Raw genomic sequence first — 23,507 nt, 5'->3', positions numbered from 1 at the left:
AGTGATAACAGTGGTAAACTAGTTCTTGGCTCATTTCACCATTTTGTGTTTAGGCTTAATGATATTGTTATATACAGAACTAGTAATGGCTGTTTAAACAGGTAAACAGCCATTAAATAATATATAATTATGAAAGAAAGATTATTTCCAGGTAATCTTGAAAATGCTATAGAAATGTAATTGGGTATAACTTCATCAGTAGGCCTCAGTCCAATCCTCTGTTTTCATGAACACAATTTTACTCAGAGAAATCACTTGCAAACACAAACTTAGTGCGCTAGCACCAGAAAATGTGTTTTGTGCATCTGAAGTCTATCATTTTCTGGTGATAGACTTCAGATGCACACAACACATTTGTACTTGCTTTGCCCTCAGTTTTTAGAAACACAAAAGTTTGAGATGTGTAAATTCTGTAATGTGGTGCAAGAAAGTGGTTTTGTGCCAAAAATTACAAAGCAGAAGTATTTCAAAATTTGGCCCAAGTTTGTTTAAAAAAAGTTGCGGGAATTACTTGAAAATAAAATGTAAAAATCTAACAAAGAGCATGGGCACTGACCATAACACAGCTTCTAAGAATAATGCTGACAATTCTATAGTCACATCAGTTTGCAGACTTTCACAGGTACTTTCTTTTCAGATTATTACATTTATTGAAGAACTTTGCTGCTTGAAAGGTTACAGACAGTTGAAAAAGTGGTAGGAAATTGGGTAATTAATTTAGTATATGTCATACACTATTTCAAGCTGGTTAAGTAAATATTTCTAATTCAAAACATTTTCACTAATATGATATGCTATTTGAATCATGCCGTGCTTTTTAGAATCTCCTGTTGTCAGAAAAGTTCAGATGCCCAGCTGTTGCCTGAGACACAGTACAGTTTACCACACAAACACAGCAACCAATATGAAATGATTTACAGCTAGTGAACAGCCATAGGATGTCTTATTAGGATGAGAAACTCTTGATTTTACTTCTCCAGATGGTGACGCTCACTGTGCAAGTGGGAGGCACACTGGGATGCATTAGTTGAGAAGTGGTGTGCGCAATTTTCTGCCTCATGTACATCTCTGAGCATTTGCTGAGTTATGGGATTGGGTTGTGGTTTTTTCTTTTTGTTTTTTTGGATAATAGGAGTATAACACCCATAGTTGTTGAGGTAGAATCTTTGCATAATTTGACCATAGAGTATATCCTGGCTACACTTCTGAAGGTGATAGCTGATTTTAGGGAAGTTAGAGAGGAAACATGAAAATAAACAATGATTATGACTGACCTGCTACATCATAAAGGTGAGTGATAAAATAAACAATCATTATAACTGCACAATACCATCTGCAGTTTTAAAGTGAATGTTCTGCATGGTATTGTTTCTGAGTTACTGAAGCATCCTGTTGTATCACTGTTGACCACTTTCACAAAAACGAGATGTATATCGGTTGATGTCATCCCAGTGAGCAAAATATTAAGTACATCATTATGAAAATCCAAACATGAATCCAAAGCTTGTGCCTTTCAGTAAAATTCTACAGTATAAGTTTGGTCTACCATGTATGATGTCTACTGGTGCTGGATATAAGAAGGCTTTAAGATAGTGGCAAACAAAATTTCTGAATGGTCCCAGAATTGTTATGCTTAAATTATTCTCCTGTTTTGTAAGATGAGCCAAAATACCATAATAGTAGATATATTTTTAGTTATGTGCTGTAATCTTGTGTGGCTGTAATTCTTTTTCTAATAAAATGTAAATGTGTATGCTTCACAGAAAGTTTGATTGTTGTAGTAAGGAAAGATTTTGCATTTCAAGATTTCTCGCTAAATTGAGATCCATGATTGATCACTTCACTACTTTATCATGTGACATGGTTCTGATAAACTAAGTGGTGACTATTTTTAATGACTGTTTCTTAAATTCTTGCTTTCAAGAGAACCAAAGCATGTGAGAAGGCCATCACAGTGGGGCAGACTGTCATCACAAAACACAGGAACACACGATATTATAGTTGCAGAGTGATAGGAGTGACATCTCAAGTCTTCTATGAAGTCATGTTTGATGATGGCTCCTTCAGTCGGGACACTTTCCCTGAAGATATTGTAGTAAGTATTTTTAAGATACTTGCTCTTTTTGTTCTTTTTTGATAATAGGAGTATAACACCCATAGCTAAACAGACTGAATCTTTGGGAATATTTCCTTTCACCTTTAAAGGAGATAACTGACTTAATATTCAGTTCATGTTTGTTGTTTTCACTGTAGAGAATTATCATTTTCTAATGGGCTTCCCAACCTCGGTTGTTCTAATTAGTATCCACCATTTGACCAAATTAATCAAAACTAATCTAACAAAGTCTTTTAATTAAATAAGAAATATGTGTTTAATAAAGGATATTAGAATGGGAATTCCACATATTCTGATCTGTCTCTGAGAGATAATACAATAACATTCCTTGCTGAATTGAAAAATCCTGTTTTCAAATATGTAATGGGAAGAATGGCTCTCAGGAATCTGTTCTGACAACTTGTTTACATCTTTTGATGTTTAGTTTGTAAGATTACATTATTAATGATAAAAATCAACAGGGAAAAGAATATGTAGTTTAGTTCTGAAAGCAATGCAGATTTTGATTTTCCCCTATGCACTTAAACCTCCATGTTTTTCAGGAATGTTACTGAACACCTGAGGTGCTTATTTGGGGAACATGCACATTTTTCTTGGATATTCTGGATTACATTCGCCACTGCCTTGCACCTTGTATAATCATTTACAAAAGTGCAGAGTGGGTGCAAACGATTACCATTTGATTTGGTACCATTTTACACCCACTTTGTACTTTTTGGCCCTGATTCTTGGCTTCAGTCAAGCCACCTTTGTGCTCCTCTAATCCTGAGGCTTCTCTGTGCTGTGCTGATTTGTTGGTATAAGTGTTATAACGTGCACCTCTTGTCAACAACCCCCAGGGTCTGTTAGAGCAACCAGGGTTTGCCAGGATGCACATCCCCTTTCCCTTAGCTGTGTTCTCTGCTGGCTGCAGGGAGGTAGGATAGCGTAAGACACTAACATAAGCGTTAGAATGTTGTGGTTCAAGAAGCTGCACCCCCCAGAATACTCGGCCTTCCTGTCCTATAAAAATGTTTGGGAGCTTTAATGTTTTCCTCAAACCAGCTTGGCTCTGGAAGCAGTTATCTGTCAAATACTGTCAATGGAAATAATACTGTTTTTCTTGGCAACTGTTTAGTTATTGAAAAGTCTAATGTATTTTGGAAATATGACATTTAAAGGGGTACATTTTTGAAGCAGTGAGTGGGGAGTTAGCTGTTCACCTCCCACTGGTGTTAATGGAAGTCATGCAGCTAAATCCCTGTTACATCGCGTTGAAAATTTACCCCTTAATTTGAAATATTCTGAAAGACTCCAGTAATGATCCAGGGCGTTTCGATTTAGGATCATCAAGATACTAAGAAAATGTGTCTGTATTGTTATCACAAACCTCTCTTTTGTGTGCACCTGCATCAAAGGGAGAGATGAGAAACTGCTCACCACCCTACTGGGATAGCTTGTTCTGAAGCTAAGAAGGAATGTAATCAGGTCTGGATATGCCTCAGTGCTTCTCAGATACTAGATGAACAACATATAATTGTTTGATGGAAATACCAAACAAATTTCACATTCCTTAGAGAAATCTTGTTGTGTTTTCATTAGATAATATACCTGTAGCAGTAACTGGGAGGAAAGAATATTTTTTCTTCTGCCTGGCCTAAAACTTGCTAATCCATGCAATGTGCATATCAGGTGTTAGTGCCGCTGGGAGGACTTATTCATCAAATCTGGTGTGAAAGCAATGTTACTGCCTATTGAGAAACTTATTTCTCTAATCTGTTTTCACTTTTCAGCTCGCTCACAAAGATAGCAGGAGCTTTCTGCTTTTGTAGTATGTTTTGAGTCCACAGCGCAATTTCAGTTCAACTCACAATTGTGTTTATGCAAGGCAGGCCACCATTTCAGTGTTTGGGCACAGTAATTTATTTGTAAGGAGGAAGATGGGGAGCCTCATCTCTAAAACTCTCTCTTCTCTAGCTCTAGATATTCAACAGTTGCCAAGGCACGGAATCCATCGATCCCATCACCTGTATATTTTTCTTTGCTTTGCATTAGCATTTGCTAAATATATTAGGACATGCTTTTTACTTACTCTTTTTTTTACTGCACATGTGGGACCTCTGGTTTCAACCTTGTAAGACTGTCACAAACAAATGACTCTTCAGTTATACCGTCTCTAAACTAATTAAATTGCAAATTCGTAAGCCTCGGTGCATTTGCTAAACTGGGGGCTCAGTCCTACCCTCTGCTGTGCTAGTGTGCAAAAGATGTAGGTGCAACTTTTTATCCCACACAGGCAGCAGGTAAGGATCTCCTCATAGCTCAGTGAAGAATGGTAGAAAAGAGCTGGCGAATTGTACTGTCTGGTGCTCCATATCCCAAAGGAGATGAGATCTGCCGGTTAAATAGGCTGTTTAGGATCCCCACTCCCTGCAAAAAAAAAAAAAAAAAAAAAAGTGGCCAGTACATAAGCTGCATTCTCCAGCAAGTGCTGCCAACAGCAGGTTGAAAGTGCAAATTGCTGCTGCTCAGAGGAGCATCACATAATGCTCTATGGCTTGTCACCCATCCCCAGCTCCGCTCACCATGATGAATGCTGCTCCGGCGTGCGGGGCCGATGTCAATTAGCAGACTCTGCACTGGACAGTGTCTCTATACTCCCCGTTGTTCCAGTCAGGGTTGGGTTTTCCTTCGGAAAACACAACATGCTGTGAAACTTGGTATTTTAATAACTGTCATACACATCTCTATGTGAAAATCCTGGCAGCTTGCTAAATACGGAACATGCTGGTTCAGGTTTATTTATATAGTTTTTCCTATTTATATATTACATCTGTCAAAAATGCCTTAGCCACATGTACAGTGTGTGATATAAACACATTTTCTAAAATAAATTGAACCTGACACAAAAGCTAAGACATGACCCATTCCCACTCCTTGTGAAAGGCCTACAGGCCTTGTAGCAGGCTTTGGGTGTCACCAAATTCTTACTATCTCGGACCAAGGAGGGAAACACATTCCGGAGTCAAGGACACTCCACTGAGAATGACCCACCGCATGTACAAATCAAGTGCCATAGGACAACATGCCCAGGACTCAAAGTGTAAATGTCTTTATAGATGAAAACAAACAATTTAAATTGCTCCTAGAAATGAATTGGATGCCACTGCAGTATGTGGAATACCAGTATAAAATGCTCCTGGAAAGGAAGGGCTCCTACAGGAGACAAGGGAGACATTTATCTGTCAGTGGAGAGTATTTGGAGCAGCGTTAGTGTGATATTTTCAGGAGTTTCTTCCTAAAACCCTAATACTGTGGTTCTGGGCAGTTCCGAAAATGTCTATGAAATTTCTGCTTAACAATATATTCCTGAAGAATATGTATATCAGCTTAGTTAAACTCAGCATGCAAACTGCTGCAGTCAAGAACCATAATAAAAGCTGTATTGCTACATGATTGTCTGTCAATCCAAGCAAATGTGACAGTCACCGATGATTTGTAGAAAAAAAAAAAAAAAAAAAAACCTTTTCTGAAATAGGAGTTCCCTCACCTGAAAGAACTCAAACATCCATAGAAATATACGGGCCTTTTTTTTTTAACCTACAGTAATACATAAAGCCCTTAAAAGAATTATGCTGACGCTAATGTAACCACCTCCTTTTACCAGTGGACCCAAAAGAGCCTTCAGTGTGATGAGATTAGTGAAGATTAAGGTCCATCATTCTGTGTCTATCAGTACTTTAAATTCACCACAGGCCATGAAAAGCGGAACAGAACCATTTAGAAATGTGACAGCGAAAGTACATCACTGAAATTTTCAAGACGGCTACTATTGCTTTCAGCATACACCTAAATTTCACAAAGCACCAAAATTATGATCTTCTGCTTTCTTTGTAATAGAATGCATCACTTTTTAGTTACTGTGCATTTGAACAAAAGCTGTCAGTGTAATAGCAAAGCAATTTGAGAGGTTGCTTTTTTGCTTGTTGGGGGGCGGGGTTTAAAGGTTTTTCCCCGTCAGAGACCTTCTTTACAGCTCTCCAGTGCTGTCCATGTCTGTGAATACCCCCTTTGTGATGCTGTCAGAGTTTGAAATGAAAATTTTAATAAGTCCTGACCCCACACTCTGATATACATAATTGGATGGTACTAGCTTTCTCACTGTTTAATTTTTTTCTTTCTGTCTCTGGAACCTTTGAGATCTTAAATTATTATTACCCCAATTTTTGGGGTCTAGCAGATTGTTTCTGCTAGGAAAAGAAATTGATGAGGGAGTCAGGTATTTAATGCAATCCTGTACAAAGAATCTACAAACTCCTCTTTCCCGAACACAGTAGGAATCAAACAGGGGGTAATTTCTTTGTTTACAGTTCCAAGCCTCCTCCAGTTAGCACTTTGACCAAAAGCTCTCCCTTAGCTTTTTTCTAAGGAACACACTACCAGGACTTTTCTGACCTTATCTGGGGCTTCTTTGCTCCTTCTTTGTGTCCATCTATCTTTTTCTGCTGCTTGAACTTCTCTTTCACGCACGACTTCACTAATGAATGTGCCAACCCCTGTGTAACGGCGTTGGTACCCACCTCTCGCGAGTGCCCCCTTCTGGTTGGGCGTGTCTGCGTTCTTTAGTTCTAGTGACCCTTTCGGTGGTTCTCAGGCGGGTTTGTCAGTGACACAGTGCTCCGGCCAAGTCACTTTCTGCATTTTAACAAGCACAAACCCCTTTCAGGGTATACGATCCACCGGGGTCTATCTCAATACCCCTCTGGTGGTGTCTCTCTCTAACCCTCCCTGGGCTTTGGTCTTTACGTAGTCCAGCCCTGGTATGCCCTTCCTGGAGACACTATCTTCCTGCAGCCCTCCTCAGGCTCAGTCCCTACTCAGTTCTAGCAACCAGCCAGGAGCTCCCTCAATGCTCCCCTGGTCCCCGCTAGCAAACCGTCCGTGGCCCTGCTGCTCTTCCAGGCAGCCAGCCTGCAGTCCTTTCTTCTCCTGCTCCAAACAACTACTGACTAGTGCTCTCCTCTGCAGCTCCTTTTATATGGCCCTCCTGAGTCCTGAATGGCTGCTTCCCTTGCAGCCACTCTAGCCTGCTTGGAGGACCTCTCCACTGCTCCTTCCCTGGGATGGATGTGGCAGAACCCCGAGGCCTCCAGCAGGGGGCCTTTGGGCCTAGTCCACCCCATCACACCCTGCATTTGCTATATCAGTCCACAAAGAAACCCCTTGGGCCAGATGGTTCAGCCTCTACTCAAGCCTTGCCATGTCCCTATTTTTTTGAAGATGGCTCCTGTTGTTTTAGCTTACCTGGTTCCATTGTTTGTTTCTTACATTTGTACTAAACAGAGGGTGGTGGTTACGCCCATCAGCTTCAGTGAGGTTTTGTCCAATTCCCCAACATTACATTATCCTTCTTGGCCTGGACATCTGATAGCTATTTGAAGTTGTTCATGTGTTTGTAAACTCAGAAGTTGTCCAGCCTGAGGTAGATTACTAGGCAGAGTGCAGGTCAAAGATGCATGATAAGTACAGTTTATGAAATGGATATGTCCTTTGTGTGTGTGTGAGAGAGAGAGAGAGAGAGAATAGGACTCACTTTATCCTCCACTGAGGTACAATAACCTATGGAGTGAAACATGGCAATTCTTTAAAAGTGACCATCAGTATAACATATTTTGGACAGGATGTGAAGGAAGAATGTTGTGTCCAGTTTCAAGCAGGGAGAATTTAGGTATGTAGAATGTAGTACTAGAGATGGAAGTCAGATAGGATGTTGAGGTTAAATGCCCCTACTTTTATAGAATTTAATAGGGAAATGCTTATTGATCACAGTTGGGGAGGACATTAGATCTTTTTCTTAGCTGAAAAAGGCATGTCCAGTCACAGTGCAGTGCCTCTTAACATCATGATGGATCATTGGTTTAATACTGATTCTGATAGAAGAATGTCCTCTACTGCGCGCCCTCACATCGCTTCCCATAGCACCTTTGTCCAAGTTCCATCCAAGTACTTACCAGGCCAACCCTACTTAGCTTACTGGGGTCACAACACTTCCATCAGTGGACCTTCTAAGATGGTGTTTGCAATACCACCCAATAATGGCTTTATTAATCCACCCCTCTCTCCTCATGTATTCTTCTATGAACCCCCAAGAAAATTGAACAATACAGCAGGTGATGATAGTAGGGAGCGCAGCACATAGCTTTTCTGTTAGAGATTATTTATTGCAGTGATACGTCAGTACGCTCAAATGATGGAGAGGTATTTTCCCAAGCCAGTAATTGAATTTTTCATCTAATTGCACATATATGTAAACTCAGGGCATAGTGTAGTACACTACCCATTGAAAATGACCTTTTCCCTGTAAAATTAGACATAAAGTTTGCACCATGACTCACAGATAAATGACCCACAGCAAAATCACAAACTCTCTGCTTCAGAATTTTTAATTAGTTGGGCCAGCTGATTGCTAGATAGAAAAGCATTTAGTGACTGACTGGGTAAAGCAGTAACATACATTGACTTGTTGGAATCAAATATGTACAAGACATGGAATAACAAAGATGGCAACGGTAGTACAGTTTAAGTTTCCTTTAACCGTCTCTCATGTCTTTTATTTCATCAAAGATTTACAGGCAGTGTAATTCAGCATGAATAATGTGACTAAGGTCAGACCAGCTGGGGCTTCAGAGCTCAACCAAGTTAGGTCCTATCTCTCAATGCACATATAGTCTCAGAGATCGCTGTTATTGTTTATTATTTAACTGCTAACAACATGTTCAGTGCTATGCAGGAAGCAAATTAATAAAGAGAGCCTCTGCCCCAAGAAGATGAAAAACGGACACATGCATACAAAACACGGTGGGTGGTGGTAACTTGGAACATTACATGGCTTCTCCCCAACCAAATGTGGAAATTTGACGGACATGGGTTAGTGTTTGTGGACCTTACGGAAGCAGCGAGTCTTGGTCTGCGAAGTCATTCCATGCATAGGCCACGTCAAGAAAGAAGGCCTAAAGAGCTGGGGCACTGAGGCTGGCTAAAAAGTACAATATTAGGCTCATCCTACAGTTGGATGTGAATAGGTGGATCCTTGCACCTGTGCAGACCCCTATTGACTTCATTGTAGCTCCACAGGGCACAAGGATCTGCCTGCCTGGATCCAGTTTCAAAATCAGAGTCTTTTTTTATTAACAAGAACGTACCTGTAATGATCTTCATTCAAAAAAATCTGCTCTGCTGTACAATCCGTATGACCCCACTGACTGCAGTGATGGTAAGCAGATAGAGGGAAAGTCAGGGCAGAATTTGCCTCTTTATTTCTAAAGTTGGTGGAGTGATAGGATTAAAATTAAAAAGAAAATAGGAAAATACTTAATAAAATTAGCTTTAAAGAATCTGAGCACAATTCTGTCTGCTTGACACTGTCTGCTTAATCACATTTACTCAAAGGAGTGTGAGAAGGATTTGGCCCACTGATTTGCATAATGCCCTACAGAGTGAAAGATGTATGTAATTTTTAACAAATTAAATTAACCTTAAGGAACACATTTAATAATGATTTGTGAAATTTGTATAAGCACCTTATTGCACTTGCAAATCTTGTATTGACACTTACAAATCTGGCACACAGAATGTCGTTCTTTACACACTCAAGTCCCTGTTTACACTCATAGAAGAGCACAGACATGAATTTCTGAGATACTTTAAAAGTTTGGATTTAATTTTATTAAAAAAATCTAAACAAGCAGAGTCAGGGTAAAGGCTGCCACTTCATCCGTAACACTCTGGGCCCAAGCAGTGCTGCTCATACAATTCAAGGGGCCCGAGTCTGACCTCAGACTGATTTAAAACAGTGTAACTTTATTAACTTCAACAGAATCACTCTTGATTTACCCAAAGTGTAGGTGAGAGCAGAATCAGACTTTTTTGTTTGTATGTTTGGTTTTTGGTTCCCTGATATACTACAAATACAGGAGAATCAGTAGTTAAGCATAAACAATGAATATAGGGTAGATTAAGGCCAGCTTTATCTGATCTATCTACATTTGAGGCTTTATAAACCTTTATAAACCTCAATATGATCTTATCACAGTTTCCTGTATAGAACTTCCTCTTTTTTCTAACAATAGTCTAACTTGATAATGGAAAGGCTGATAGAACCGACTTCAGGTGAGATGTTAAATTAAGATAATCTGTAAAATCATCTTTTTAAGAAAAGATAAATCTTACTAATATTTAGCAAATGCTGCTGGAGAGAATTATAAAGTGAAGACAAGCTTTTGTGCTTTCTTTTTTTTCCAATCATGGCACAATTTGAACTTTAATTGCCTTTAAGATTTAAAATTTGGCAAGCATGTACCCTGGTTCACTATATGAAATCCTTGCTTATGACAATAAAAGTACAATGTGTATATCACACCCATACAAACGTCAGTATTAAAGGTTGGGCTCGGAAGGACAGTGTTTGTGATCTAGTGGTTGATCCATGTTTGTCAACAATAGTGGCCTGTCCTATCAGTCTCTTGTTTGGCAGTCAGAGGTTGCTTATGGTCGTGGGGATCATGAAGAGTATAGTGGAAGCTATGGAGAGCATGAGGGACGCAACGGAAAATATGGGGGTTATAGTGGGAGCCAATATAATAGAGTGGAGAAGGGGGAACCATGACAAAAGCAGAATTTTTTCCAAGTAACCCAGGAGTTGCTGGAGAGTTGTGCTGTTGGAGGATGAACATGTATTGTGGTGCATTTTAGGATGATCGTTCCTGGGGATTTTTCTCTAACCTTTCTAAGAAAAAAACCTAAAATTATTCTGGATCCAAAAATGCTGCCCAGGCCTCACGCTTATTTTTAGAAATGTCCCTGCAAAATTCTTGGCAGGTTGGCAGCTATGACTGAAGAAGAGACTGGGAGCCAGAAGACCCACGTTTTGTTCATGCACTGACTTGCTGTGTGACCTTGGACAGGTCACTTTCTGTTCCTCAGTTTCCACATTTGTAAAATGGGGATAATAGTACTTCCTTCCCTCTTAGGGATTTAGAGACTAAATGAATATATGTAAAACTTTCAGATCTTTGGGTGAAAGACACTGCAGATGTGGAGAGTATTTTTTCAAACTGATATGCAGAGAAAGAATAAAGGAGTGACTGTACCAGCCATGTCTTTCTGGTTAAGAGAACAAGTTATATGATTTTGTCACGAGGAGCAAGGGTGTAGGAGGATAGCTCTGGCAACTAGTCCATCAGATTGACTGAACTTGTTAGTGTGGGATTGGTAGCTAGGAATGGTGATTCAAGTTGGCAGCACTTGTAACTGGGAAGGGATGGGTCTTGCTCATGATCATCCCTGACCATTTATTGGTTTTACATTCTCTTAGGGCTGGTCCACACTGGGGCGGGGGATCGATATAGGAAACGCAACTTCAGCTACGAGAATAGCATAGCTGAAGTCGACGTTTCCTATATCGAACTAAAAATACTTACTTCGGGTCCACGCGGCGCAGGCAGGCTCCCCCGTCGACAGCGCTTCCTCCTCTCGGCGAGCAGGAGTTCCGCAGTCGACGGGGGAGCGCTTCTGGGATCGATCTATCGCGTCCAGATGAGACGCGATAAATCGATCCCAGAAGATCGATCTCTACCCGCCGAATTAGGCGGGTAGTGTGGACCAGCCCTTAGACCTGTCACGCATCCTCTGCAATCCAGGGTGTCATGTAGCAATCCCACCCAGAGGGCCCTCTCCTGTCCTTGTACCAGGACAGTCACCCCAGTCCTTCCAACAGGAGTGCAGCCCCACTCTTCCCAGCACGAACCCGCACAGACTCTCTGCTGGGAGCATCTTTCCATGGGAGTGTCCCTTATTCCCCCTGGGCCTCTCATTGTTCTCTGGGTCCAGCTCTCCAGCCCTGGAGATGTTAGCAGGTAAGGTTCTCCACTGCTCCCCTCCCTTCAGCCCTCTCCAGCCCTCGACTCTGGCTCTCTGCCCTAAAACCAGCAGGCAACTTCCTCTGCTTCTGCGGCTTCTCCTCCTGCCTTCAGCCTTCCCCCAGGTCCCAACCATATGGTCTCTTAGGCAATTCCTCCCTCTTCCCAGGCAGGGCCTGCAGAGAGCTTTCTGCTTTCTGCATCTTTCACCAGAAACCTCCTTCAATCTTTTGTCTTTTCCCGACTGACTTACCACTATTCCTGACTCTCGGTTTCTGGATCTCTCCCTGACCTTTTATAGCCCCCAGGTGCTGCCCTTTTCATTGGCCAAATTGGGAGCACCTGCTCTGGTACCGAGGTGCTGGACCTACTTCATTTTCTGGAGCCAGCCACCCTGTGACACAGGGGTGCTGGAGATTGTGCCCAGACACACGTATGTGTGAAAGGTGGAGTAAGTCAGAGGCTTTCCCTCTCCCACCTATGCAACCATGTACAGTGGCTGGGCATAAACTGGTGTTAATGCTCTCTTGAGTACAAGGGAACTGCAGCAACATTAGCCTCTCCATAGTAGATGGGGAAGGGGTGGGACAAGTGGTACTGTGTGAGGGAGAGTGTATTGCACCTCCCAAAATGGTGATGCAGCAATTTAGGCTCCCCTCCACTTGAGGCATTGTGCCTAAATCAGGCACAATGTATTCTGGTGTCCTTGAGATGCAGTGCACCGCTGTACAACCCACAATGAGAGTCTGTGTTTTCAGGGCATAGTGTTGCCCAAATTTAGGCCCCATCTATCTCTGTGCTACCCCTAGTGTGGCACCTACCACAGGTGTTTAGTAGTGGGGTGTTCCAAATGGCATTCTCCAATTCCAATTAGAATAGTCACCACTCAGTGCAGAGTTGTCAGTCTGCACCAATCAGTTAACATTAATTTAAACATCTATTGGTGCTATTAATGGGTGTTTTGGTGGTCAATGAAATATTATATTGCAGCTGAAATATTAGTTGTTTAAACTGAACAGATATCAAGAGAATCATTAGAAAGCATTCATGATTGCTTAATCCAGTCTTCCATTTTCTCTCTAAGGAAAACATAACATGTAGTGTGTAGAAGAAGGTTCATTAACATTTTAAGGACAAGAGTTTAAGCTTAAGTATAGATTTCGTACTGTGCATTCTGATTGTCCTTGGGATACATACAGCTAATTCACTGGACTATAGTCACCCTTCTGTTACTCCAGTTTTGTGCCAATGTGGCTTCACTGATTTCAGTGAAGTCACACCAGTCTAAAAGCAGAGTAACACTATGGTGAATCAGGCCTGCTGTCTTGGATATTAACACGCTTTCTTGCGGTATGAATAGCTGTTACTGTTTAGATAAATTCTGGCTGTGGCATATTAACTACCACTCTTTTTCATTCAACATGACGTGTAACATATGAAAAGCTAGGTTTTGGATTTCAGAAATTTGCATAAGAACTGTCCATGATCAATTTTCCAAAGCAAAATATTGTTTGACAGCATTTTGACATCATGAGATGTGTGCAGAGAGTTTCTACAATTTCTTACTTCCCTTCCGTTTAATGGTATGAGTAAATAAAATATATTCACTCTTCTCAACTATGATGCCTTACCTGTCTATCTGACAAGCTAGTCTAAATCAGTGGTGTTAGTGGTAAATACGTTCGTCGTATTCTTTATAAAACAATCACTTGTAAGCTTAATCGCTTACACCACAACTGAAAGCTAGTGCACACTAAACTAACATAAGCAGAAGAGACAGCTTGTACTATGTGCATTAACAGAATGGGCTTGCTGACATTTCAGTTCAATCCTTGGTGATGCTCTGTCTACCCAGGGAACCCCAGTTGAGTCACCTTTGCAGCTCTGCCACATGAACTCTGTTCTCCCCTGTATTTTATACAATAAAAGCTGACTTGTCATGATAGCTCTCACACCATGTGTTCAGTTCTTTATGCCCCCCTTCCCCACACTTTATACTGTATTAAGCTCCTGTTTGAAACAATCTGCAGATAATTTCCATTACTACAGAGAGCAGTCTGCTAATGAGAGCATTTTGATAGCTGCATGGTAGGATACTGCATTAAGCTAAATTTCTAAATTCAGGAGGGAAAAATTATAGCTATAACTTAATACCATTCATCTAAAGACAGCTGGAAGACCATTTGTATGCAGAAGTCCAGCAGCCATACATGTTGGTTCCATAATGATATTTCTATAGATTTTTATGGAGCTTCCACGCTGATATTTTGCTGCTGAGCATTTTCCTGGAGAAGGTTTGTAAATTTGCTTGAAAACCTTTCAGTGAGAATAAGATGACCTCAGCCTCCAAATAATTTTCTGCATGTTATTTAGGCTTTTTCTGAAGTAGCCATTTCCAGTCAAGGTGTATTTAATTAATTTCTGTGAGTGCCGTGGCATACTCAGATTATCCTCCTGCTAAATTGACTTCACTGCTCCAGAATAAAAGGGAGGGTTGATTGGTTTTTAGGCATTATGCAAACTCTGCGGGTTGTTTTTCAGAAACTTCACCACTTAGTACCTAAAATCAAAGGCTTTGATGAGTTAGTGCCATGGCTTGATCCATTCTTTGAAATAAAGGTTAGGTGGATGGCATTTTACATTGAACAGTCATTCTGGATTTAAACAGCATTTCTGGGAGCACCATATATATAAGGGGAACAGGAGAGTTTATCTTTAATAGTTTGATTTTAGTAGCTTTTACTTTTAATTTATGTAGTACTGTAAAAGGGCATGTAATTTTACAGAGAGCTATAAGAGGCAAGGCAAGAAGTTTGTAGAGGTGAGGTGAAGGTTTAGAAGGCATGTGGACTGGAGGGTCTGATCAATATAGTGAGAGAGTTAAGGAAGAGAAGCAAAAATAGTGAGGGGGTAAGTAAGGAGAGGGAGGGGGAAGACCTAGTGGATAAGACTGAAGCCAGCAAATGGAAAGCAGGAGGGTGTGATACCTGGTGATAGGATGGAGAGATTGAAGAAGGCAGAAGGGTGGTACCTGAGGAGAAAGCTGCTGGTGATAGAAATAAATGATTCCAGGGTTGGTGGTGAGAAAAGTTCACACGTATCTTGGTCTGCTATCATCACAAGACTATGAGGCTTTGCAGGACTGTGCTTGCTGCTAGTGGTGATAGTGCCCTCTGGAATAGTGGGATGTGTTCTAAACACTGCCCCTGGAAGATTATGGGGTCCTAGGGAGGGTGAGAGGAGGGAGCTGGGGCACTGAAGCACAGCTGGTGTCTGGTGTACTAACCCACTCATTGAAGAATTAACTCCAGTTTCTTTGTTCATAATTTATTATTGTTGTTTTTTTCTAATTATAATAACACTTCATAATAGTTCCAGCTTTAAAATTTAGTTACCTAAAGTTAAGCCCTAAATTATGATTTAGGAGCCCAGTTCAACTGATTCATAATTAAAATACATAAATCAGCTGCTAGCATACAGATTTAGGTGCCTGGCTGTACGCATCCAGATTTTGAAAACTGGACCCAATGTTCTCCTGTTGTGTTTCTGTGTAGAACTCTTTATTACCTACTGCTCCACAGCCGCTGAGTGGGCTGTACATTGTGAAGTTTCCCTTACTTCCTCGCATATTTCAGGGGGGACTTGCACAACTTTGGCTAAGGATAAGTTAGTAGAGGTAGTACAGCATAACACAAAACTAAAAAAAAAAATGGGTCCCAGCAATACAGCACTACAGCCTACACAGGTGAGTAGTCTCCCTGACTATTTAAAATAAAATGAAATTGGTATCAATGGGTATACTCATGTGAGTAAAGGCTGCTAGATTGGGCCCTCTGTTAATATAATGGGGAACCTGATTTCTTACAGATGTCACTCTCTCTGTTAATGCCATGTTCTCTAATGAGGTGATGCATACCATGAATAATGCATAGTCCTTCTTTATGTAAACTACAAAGAAAGTTTGTAGTATGGCCCTTCTCTGTAGTGTACATAAAAACTGTTTAATAAATTACAGAAAAACTGACCTGTAGTGAATATGGGCCGAAGATATTACCTATGCCCTCAAGGGGAGAGGGATAACTCAGTGGTTTGAGCATTGGCCTGCTAAACCCGGGGTTGTGAGTTCAATCCTTGAGGGGGCCATTTAGGGATCTGGGGCAAAAATCTGTCTGGGGATTGGTCCTGCTTTGAGCAGGGGGTTGAACTAGATGACCTCCTGAGGTCCCTTCCAACCCTGATATTCTATGATTTCTGTGAAGGTCAGAGAAAGGAGCCAGTTTAGCAAGGTAGATCCACTTGTGCCAGTTCAAGAATACAAACTTAGAAATCTCAACTAAGTCAGGTGTGGGAACCTGTGTGACTTAGAGAGAGAGAACCAATGCTTATTCGGACCTTGGCAGCATTACAGAGCCAACCTTTCAGAGTGATAAACATGAACAATATTTCCAGTGTACTCTCTTCTGTGTACCAGACAGCTTTTCTCTGGTATCTGAAGTACATTTCTTCTCTTTCAGATTTTTCCTAATTTATTTTTTTAGCCAATGCAAAGGAAATTGCAATCTCCATTTACTGTTATAGACACCTGAATGTTATAGTGCTCTGTTCAAGAAATACCTGGCATTTCTGGAAAAAGGCACTACTCTCTCCTAGCAGTCAATAACGTTCTGGTGACTATGAAAGTCAGTCTGAGTCTTGAAAGCATGACCCTCTGTATGTATCTTTTACAATGTAACATTTCATCCTCCTCTTCCCTTCAAAGCCTGCTGTGTGAGAGCAGCTGGTAGAACTGGATTTAGCAATCTTCTGCAGAAAAAAGTTCTGATCTTATCAAGATGGAAATTGATTTTTTTCTTCTTGCTATAAGTAGTTCCATAGGGTGCACATGCAACAGTATGAGTGGGAGCAAGGGCGCAAACAGAATTTTCCTAAGGAGGGGGCCCAGAGCTGTCCCAACCCTGATCTGCTCCCACGTCCAAGCTCTCTCCCACTACACACAGCTCTAAACACATTCCCCTCGTGCTGCCCACACTCATCTCCATGTTTTTCCCACCTCATTGTCCCTCAGCCAGGTCCATGCTCTTCCCCCCACATTCAGCCCCGTGGCCTCCCCGCCCCACACCCGACTCCAAGATCTCCTTTCTGCACCCAGCCCCGCAGTCTGCCTGCCTCACGTTCAGCCCTGAGCTCTAACTCAGAGAGGAGGCCAGGCTGAAGAGCACCATCCCCAGCAGGGGCCAGGCAGTTCTGGGAAGCGTAGACCCCATCTTCATGCAGCTCCACTTGCTCAGGAAGTGCCAAAAGCCCAGATCTAATCCTCCCACCCTTCTGGGGACTGGGAGGTTCCTGGAGCCCACTGCTCAGCCTCTCCCCAGGAGCTGGGGTGTCCCTGGGTGCTAAAGGACTGGAAAGGTGTGGGAGCTGCATGGGGTCACATGGCCACTCCAGTTTGGTCTGGCTGCCCCTCCAGTATGACAGAAGATTTCAGATCCAATTTTCAGACCTATTCAGGACCTAGGCCTCTCACCCATTGCATGCTTAAGTGGGAGGTAAAATACAGCTATTCAGGCAAGATGTTCTAGTCCAGTGGTTCTTAAACTTTCGTACTCGTGACCCCTTTCACATAGCAAGCCTCTGAGTGTGACCCCCCCCCTTATAAATTAAAAACACTTTTTTATATATTTAACACCATTATAAATGCTGGAGGCAAAGCAGGGTTTGGGGTGGAGGCTAACAGCTCGTGACCCCCCCTGTAATAACCTCGTGACCCCCTGAGGGGTCCCGACCCCCAGTTTGAGAACCCCTGTTCTAGTCCAACAAACCTGTGGCTGCTTACATACAGACACCAAGATTGTCAGGAGTGAGGATCAAATCTGCGATCACCACCAAAACCACTTTATCCTCACTTGAGTCAGCCACCTGTGGGTGATATGACCACACTTACTGAGCCAGTTTATTACAGTAGCATCAAAACAATTAACAAAATCCAGCTCTGCTGAGCCTGCTCTCTGACAGTTAGAATAAGCGGTGGTTGGCATTTTCCCCATTTTGAATGGGATGGAGCACATGAACTTGGGACAAGAATTGATTCATTTTCCCCCAAAAGGTGCCATGTGAGCCTGCACCTTCCCCCTGTTTTAACAAACATTCTAATGGGCCATTGTCATTCCTACTATATTAAGTGTTACAATGGCTCCATGGTCTCCCTGTCTTTGATTGACTAATGCATTTTTACACACCAGTCACAGAAAGAGAAGCAAATTTGAAAGGGTAGGAACTCATTTAATCCCAAAGACCAAGCCTCTTGAGTTTTAAATTAACTGTTGAAAGGCAGAAAATTACCCAGCCTAATGAAGGGCTTTTCCCGCTGGTAAATTCAGCGGGAATGTATCTGTGGTATTTGTTGCCAGTTAAGAATATGCACAGGTATTTCTTGGAAAGCTTTTTGCTTTTCATTTATTTAAGATGAAATGTACAATCTTAAAGCATTGATTTATTGACCTGTTACAGCTTGTAGATCCTTTGCATTTTATTCCCTTATCTACAACAGCTGACTTCCCTCCCCTGCTGAAAAAATGCTAAACACAAAATTTCTTTTTTTAATAAAATTCCTTACTTTGACTATACCAGTGTTTTCCTTTGTTAGTTTTCTTTGGCATCCTTCAGGTAAAATTTTCTTTAAATTAAGATTTTCTATTATTCTTAGCCATAAAATAATTTCTTCCTTACTCACAAGACAATACAGCACAATATAGACATTAAAGAGCACAGTATTTTTTCTTCCCCTTCCACTTTATTTTGCGGCTTCTTTTAGCTACTCCCTTCAGATATGAACCACCTCTACAGAGGGTGCTCTTGTGGGCATTGAACTTTAGTCCCATTGATTTTGATGACCACATCACAGAATGTTCTTTTTAATATGACTTCACTGAAGATGTGGCAGAGGAAGGTATTCATTTTTCAATCTGTAGTGCTTTGAGTAAAGCCCAGAAGTACCCAGTGGCTCTTATAGTTGTATCATTCCCAAAATAATTACTAATATATTCATTCCAAATTCTGTAATGATATTGCCAGGCAAAACAGTTAAAATGGAACTTGAAATATCCAAAAAGCAGCTGTCTTTGGCATACTTTGAGAATGGTCTACATACTAATCCTTCTGTTCAGGAGTCATCTTCTCCATCTCATCTAAGATCAGAATAGCCATACTTAGGTCCTGCTAGTGAAGGCAGGGGGCTGGACTCGATGACCTTTCAAGGTCCCTTCCAGTTCTAGGAGATAGGATATCTCCATTAATTTATTTATTTAATTTATAATTTAGGTATTGCAAGGCAAAGCAGGGAAGCACATGTGTGTTTTCCTGCATAGGGATGCTTTCCTGAATTGGGCCTAAAGAAAATGTGAGGATAATCTATGCTTGGTAAAGGGTTTTCAGTTGTAGAACAAGCTCTTAGAGATGAATAGGCTATTCCAACACCTAAGCAAATTTAGGGCATGCTGCAAGACCTTGCTCTTTGATAAAGCTATTGCAGCATCACTGGAATATATATATATATATATATTTTTTTTTTAAGTAAATTGATTTATATGTACCAAACAGAGCATCCTGTGAGGCCTGACTCAGTCCCAGTTGAAGCCTTTTATTGACTTTAATTGGTTTTGTATCAGGCCCATAAACAGAGCAAGAAGAACTAAAAACTGCATGTGAAGGAGGTGAGATTGTGCTACAATAATTTACAGATACTATATGTTCTATACATTCATCTCTTTGTTGTAAATGGATTGACTGTATGAAAATGGGGTTAATTCAACAAGAGGTTGACTGCAAACAGGCAGAAAAGAGAACAGAGGTAAAGACAGTGACCAGACAGACTTCTTGAACCAAACTATTGTTTCATTTCAACAGTAGGAACAAAGTATGTAACATAAGAGAAAAAGAATTTTGAAAACGCATGTTGGCCAATGAACCTTGGTTCTCTTTAGTACCTACATGCAGTCAAACTCTTCCTGAATTAACCCCATGTTTTCATATAGTAAACCCACTTACAACAACCAGAAGAACATATAGAACGTGTAGTACTCCTGAGTCCTTCACACTCCATGAAATCCACTAGGATTTTGCCACGCAGATTTAATGTATCTGTGTAGCACTTTGATACTAAGACTCAGGGGCACTACAGAAAATTTTACTAAAGTTCCCTGACTTGCTGCCCAGTATATTGTCATTCTCATTATAGAGTTAGGCTCACAAGCCTATTTGAACAAGCAATTCTATGGTCAGTCACTGTATTCAGAGGCAAATATGATATTTCAGTAAATATTTTTCTGATATCTATGGTTAAAGCATTACTTGCTATTTTCTCTTATTGGAAAAGTAGTTAATGAACCCAAAATTGAATGCTGCCTAAAACAGGTTAGATTCACCTTAATACAGCCACACAAAAAAGCTTGAAAATGTTTGCAGTTCTGTGATTTACGATAATAAAGGAATTTTCATAACACCATAAACAGGTGGACTCAGATATTCCACAGCTGATTGGTGCTTTATGTACCAGCAGGTTAGATCCACTAATGTGGCATAAGATGAGCTGTGTTACAATTTCATTTACTGCACAGAATATATGAAACTCTAGAGCAAATGCATGTGATTTACACTTCAAACCCAGAAATTACTGAGTCTGGAGATTATTACATCTGGTACAGGGAGAGATAGAAGGATCCCGTTTTTCTGGTGCCTGGCTATTAATTATACATCTGACAGATTAGATGTTTCAAATTAACAGTATCCAGTTTGTCTGTCTAAGAAATGTGTGTAACCTTTCCCCTGAAGAAAATGTGGGAATCAATTTTTCAATAGTAAGATAATACAGTATGTTAATACAATAGACTATATTAAAAGCACCAGTGATAGAATAGACAGAAGTAAAGAACTCCATGGTGGAATGGAATACAGGATATCTAGTACAGCGGTTCCTGGAAATTGTTCCCTGGACTATTGAAATCCTCAAAGCATTTGCTAATGATTTCTGGACAGCTGGCTGATCATAGAGCTGGCTCTCCTTAGTTTTAGCTGGTAAATTGGACTACAAGTAACTGAGATACATTAAATCCTTTCCTCTGTTAAATTTCCATATGAGCAGTTATGGGCCTTATCCCAGGAATGTTATGCAATCATAGGCTGCAAGTTTGTCTTTTGGAAGGTGGAGAGGAAGAAAAGCATGAAGGCTAGTATTTGTAATTACATTGAGGTACTGTTTGGTTTGATACCACAAGTAGATCATTTGTTTTTTAGACAAGCTGATGGTTTTGTATAGTAGTTTTAAAATTATGTCCAAGATACACAGGCAGGCTTTGTTTTTCTTTTTATGTTATAACTCTAAATAAATAAAGGTAAGGGAGGGAAAATAAAAGCATGCTACCTGGTGTTTTCAGCACCATCATAAATGGGAGGAAAAGCGGTTGTGAGAGTGTTTCTTTTAAGGTGTGGTTAATGCTATTAATGAGTTTAAGAATCCCTGAAAGTGGGTGGAGCCAGCTGTGAGGGACTGGGATCAGAAAACACACATATTTCAGCATATCTCATCAGACTGCACCAGCCAGGCTGTGTGATGCTGTCACCCTGAGAGAGCCCCTAAGGAATGGCAGTGGCTGTACTGCCATCTGTCCTCCTGTGAGGGTATCTCTGCCCACCGAAGCACGGCTACCTCAGCAAGCTCAGTGGGATGCAGTTTGCACTTCCTTGGGCTCATGGGTTGAATCAAACGTGTGGACTACGTCTGGGGATTAGGAGATGTGGCTAGCAACAAAATAAGTTTATAGCTCATGGATGTAAATAATAGGTGATAAGTAGGGCTGTCAAGCGATTTAAAAAATTAATCGTGATTAATCGCGCGATTAAATAATAATAGAATACCATTTACTTAAATATGTTTGGATGTTTCTACATTTTCATATATATTTATTTCAATTACAACACAGAATACAAAGTGTACAGTGCTCACTTTATATTTATTTTATTACAAATATTTGCACTGTAAAAAACAAAAGAGATAGTGTAGTATATTTCAATTCACCTAGTACAAGTACTGTAGTGCAATCTCTTTATAATGAAAGTTGAACTTACAAATGTAGAATTATGTACAAAAAATAACTGAACTCAAAAATAAAACAATGTAAAACTTTAGAACCTACAAGTCCACTAAGTCCTACTTCAGCCAATCGCTCAGACAAACAAGTTTGGTTACAATTTGCAGGACATAATGCTGCCCACATCTTGTTTACAGTGTCACCTGAAAGTGAGAACTGGCATTCGCATGGCACTGTTGTAGCCGGAATCGCAAGATATTTATGTGCCAGATGCGCTAAAGATTCATATGTCCCTTCATGCTTCAACCACCATTCCAGAGGACATGCATCCATGCTGATGACGGGTTCTGCTCGATAACAATCTAAAGCAGTGCAGACTGATGCATGTTCATTTTCATCATATGAGTCAGATGCCACCAGCACAAGGTTGATTTTCTTTTTTGGTGGTTCGTGTTCTGAGTTTCCGCATCGGAGTGTTGCTCTTTTAAGACATCTGAAAGCATTCTCCACTCCTCGTCCCTCTCAGATTTTGGAAGGCACTTCAGATTCTTAAACCTTGGGTCAAGTGCTGTATCTATCCTTAGAAATCTCACACTGGTACCTTCTTTGCATTTGTCAAATCTGCAGTGAAAGTTTTCTTAAAACAAACGTGCTGGTTCATCATCCAAGACTGCTATAACATGAAATATATGGCAAAATGCAGGTAAAACAGAACAGGAGACATACAAGTCTCCCCCAAGGAGTTCAGTCACAAATTTAATTAATGCATTATTTTTTTAACGAGTATCATCAGCATGGAAGCATGTCCTCTGGAATGGTGGCCAAAGCATGAAGGGGCATATGAATGTTTAGCATATCTGGCACATAAATACCTTGCACTGCCAGCTACAAAAGTGCCATGCGAACGCCTGTTCTCACTTTCAGGTGACATTGTAAATAAGAAGCAGTCAGCAGTATCTCCCGTAAATGTAAACAAACTTGTTTGTCTTAGCAATTGCCTGAACAAGAAGTAGGACTGAAAGGACTTGTAGGTTCTAAAGTTTTACATTGTTTTGTTTTTGAGTGCAGTTATGTAACAAAAAAAAAATCTACATTTGTAAGTTACACTTTCACAATAAAGAGATTGCACTACAGTACTTGTATGAGGTGAAATAAAAATACTATCTTTTATCATTTTTACAGTGCAAATATTTGTAATAAGAAATAATATAAAGTGAGCATTGTACACTTTGTATTCTGTGTTGTAATAGAAATCAATATATTTGAAAATGTAGAAAAACATCCAAAAATATTTAATACATTTCAATTAGTATTCTATTGTTTAACAGTGTGATTAATCGCGATTAATTTTTTTAATCACAGTTAATTTGTTTGAGTTAATCACGTGAGTTAACTGGAATTAATCAGCAGCCC

General features: G+C 40.5%; 1 protein-coding gene across 1 annotated transcript in view; it reads left to right on the top strand.

The window, feature by feature from the left end:
* LOC112116425 (lysine-specific demethylase 4C) overlaps positions 1–23,507 on the top strand; it is a 438,460-nt gene that overhangs the window by 400,228 nt on the left and 14,725 nt on the right. Inside the window, exon 23 of the mRNA XM_026646385.1 lies at positions 1,925–2,095. Coding sequence (XP_026502170.1) covers positions 1,925–2,095 — 171 coding nt within the window. The remainder of the gene's footprint in view (positions 1–1,924; positions 2,096–23,507) is intronic.

The sequence above is a fragment of the Terrapene carolina genome, unplaced genomic scaffold, assembly GCF_002925995.2.
Source record: "Terrapene carolina triunguis isolate 2854851 unplaced genomic scaffold, T_m_triunguis-2.0 Scaffold35022, whole genome shotgun sequence".
Lineage (NCBI taxonomy): Eukaryota > Metazoa > Chordata > Testudines > Emydidae > Terrapene > Terrapene triunguis.
Note: the sequence above shows the minus strand (reverse complement) of the source record. Positions and strands in the feature narration are given on the sequence as shown.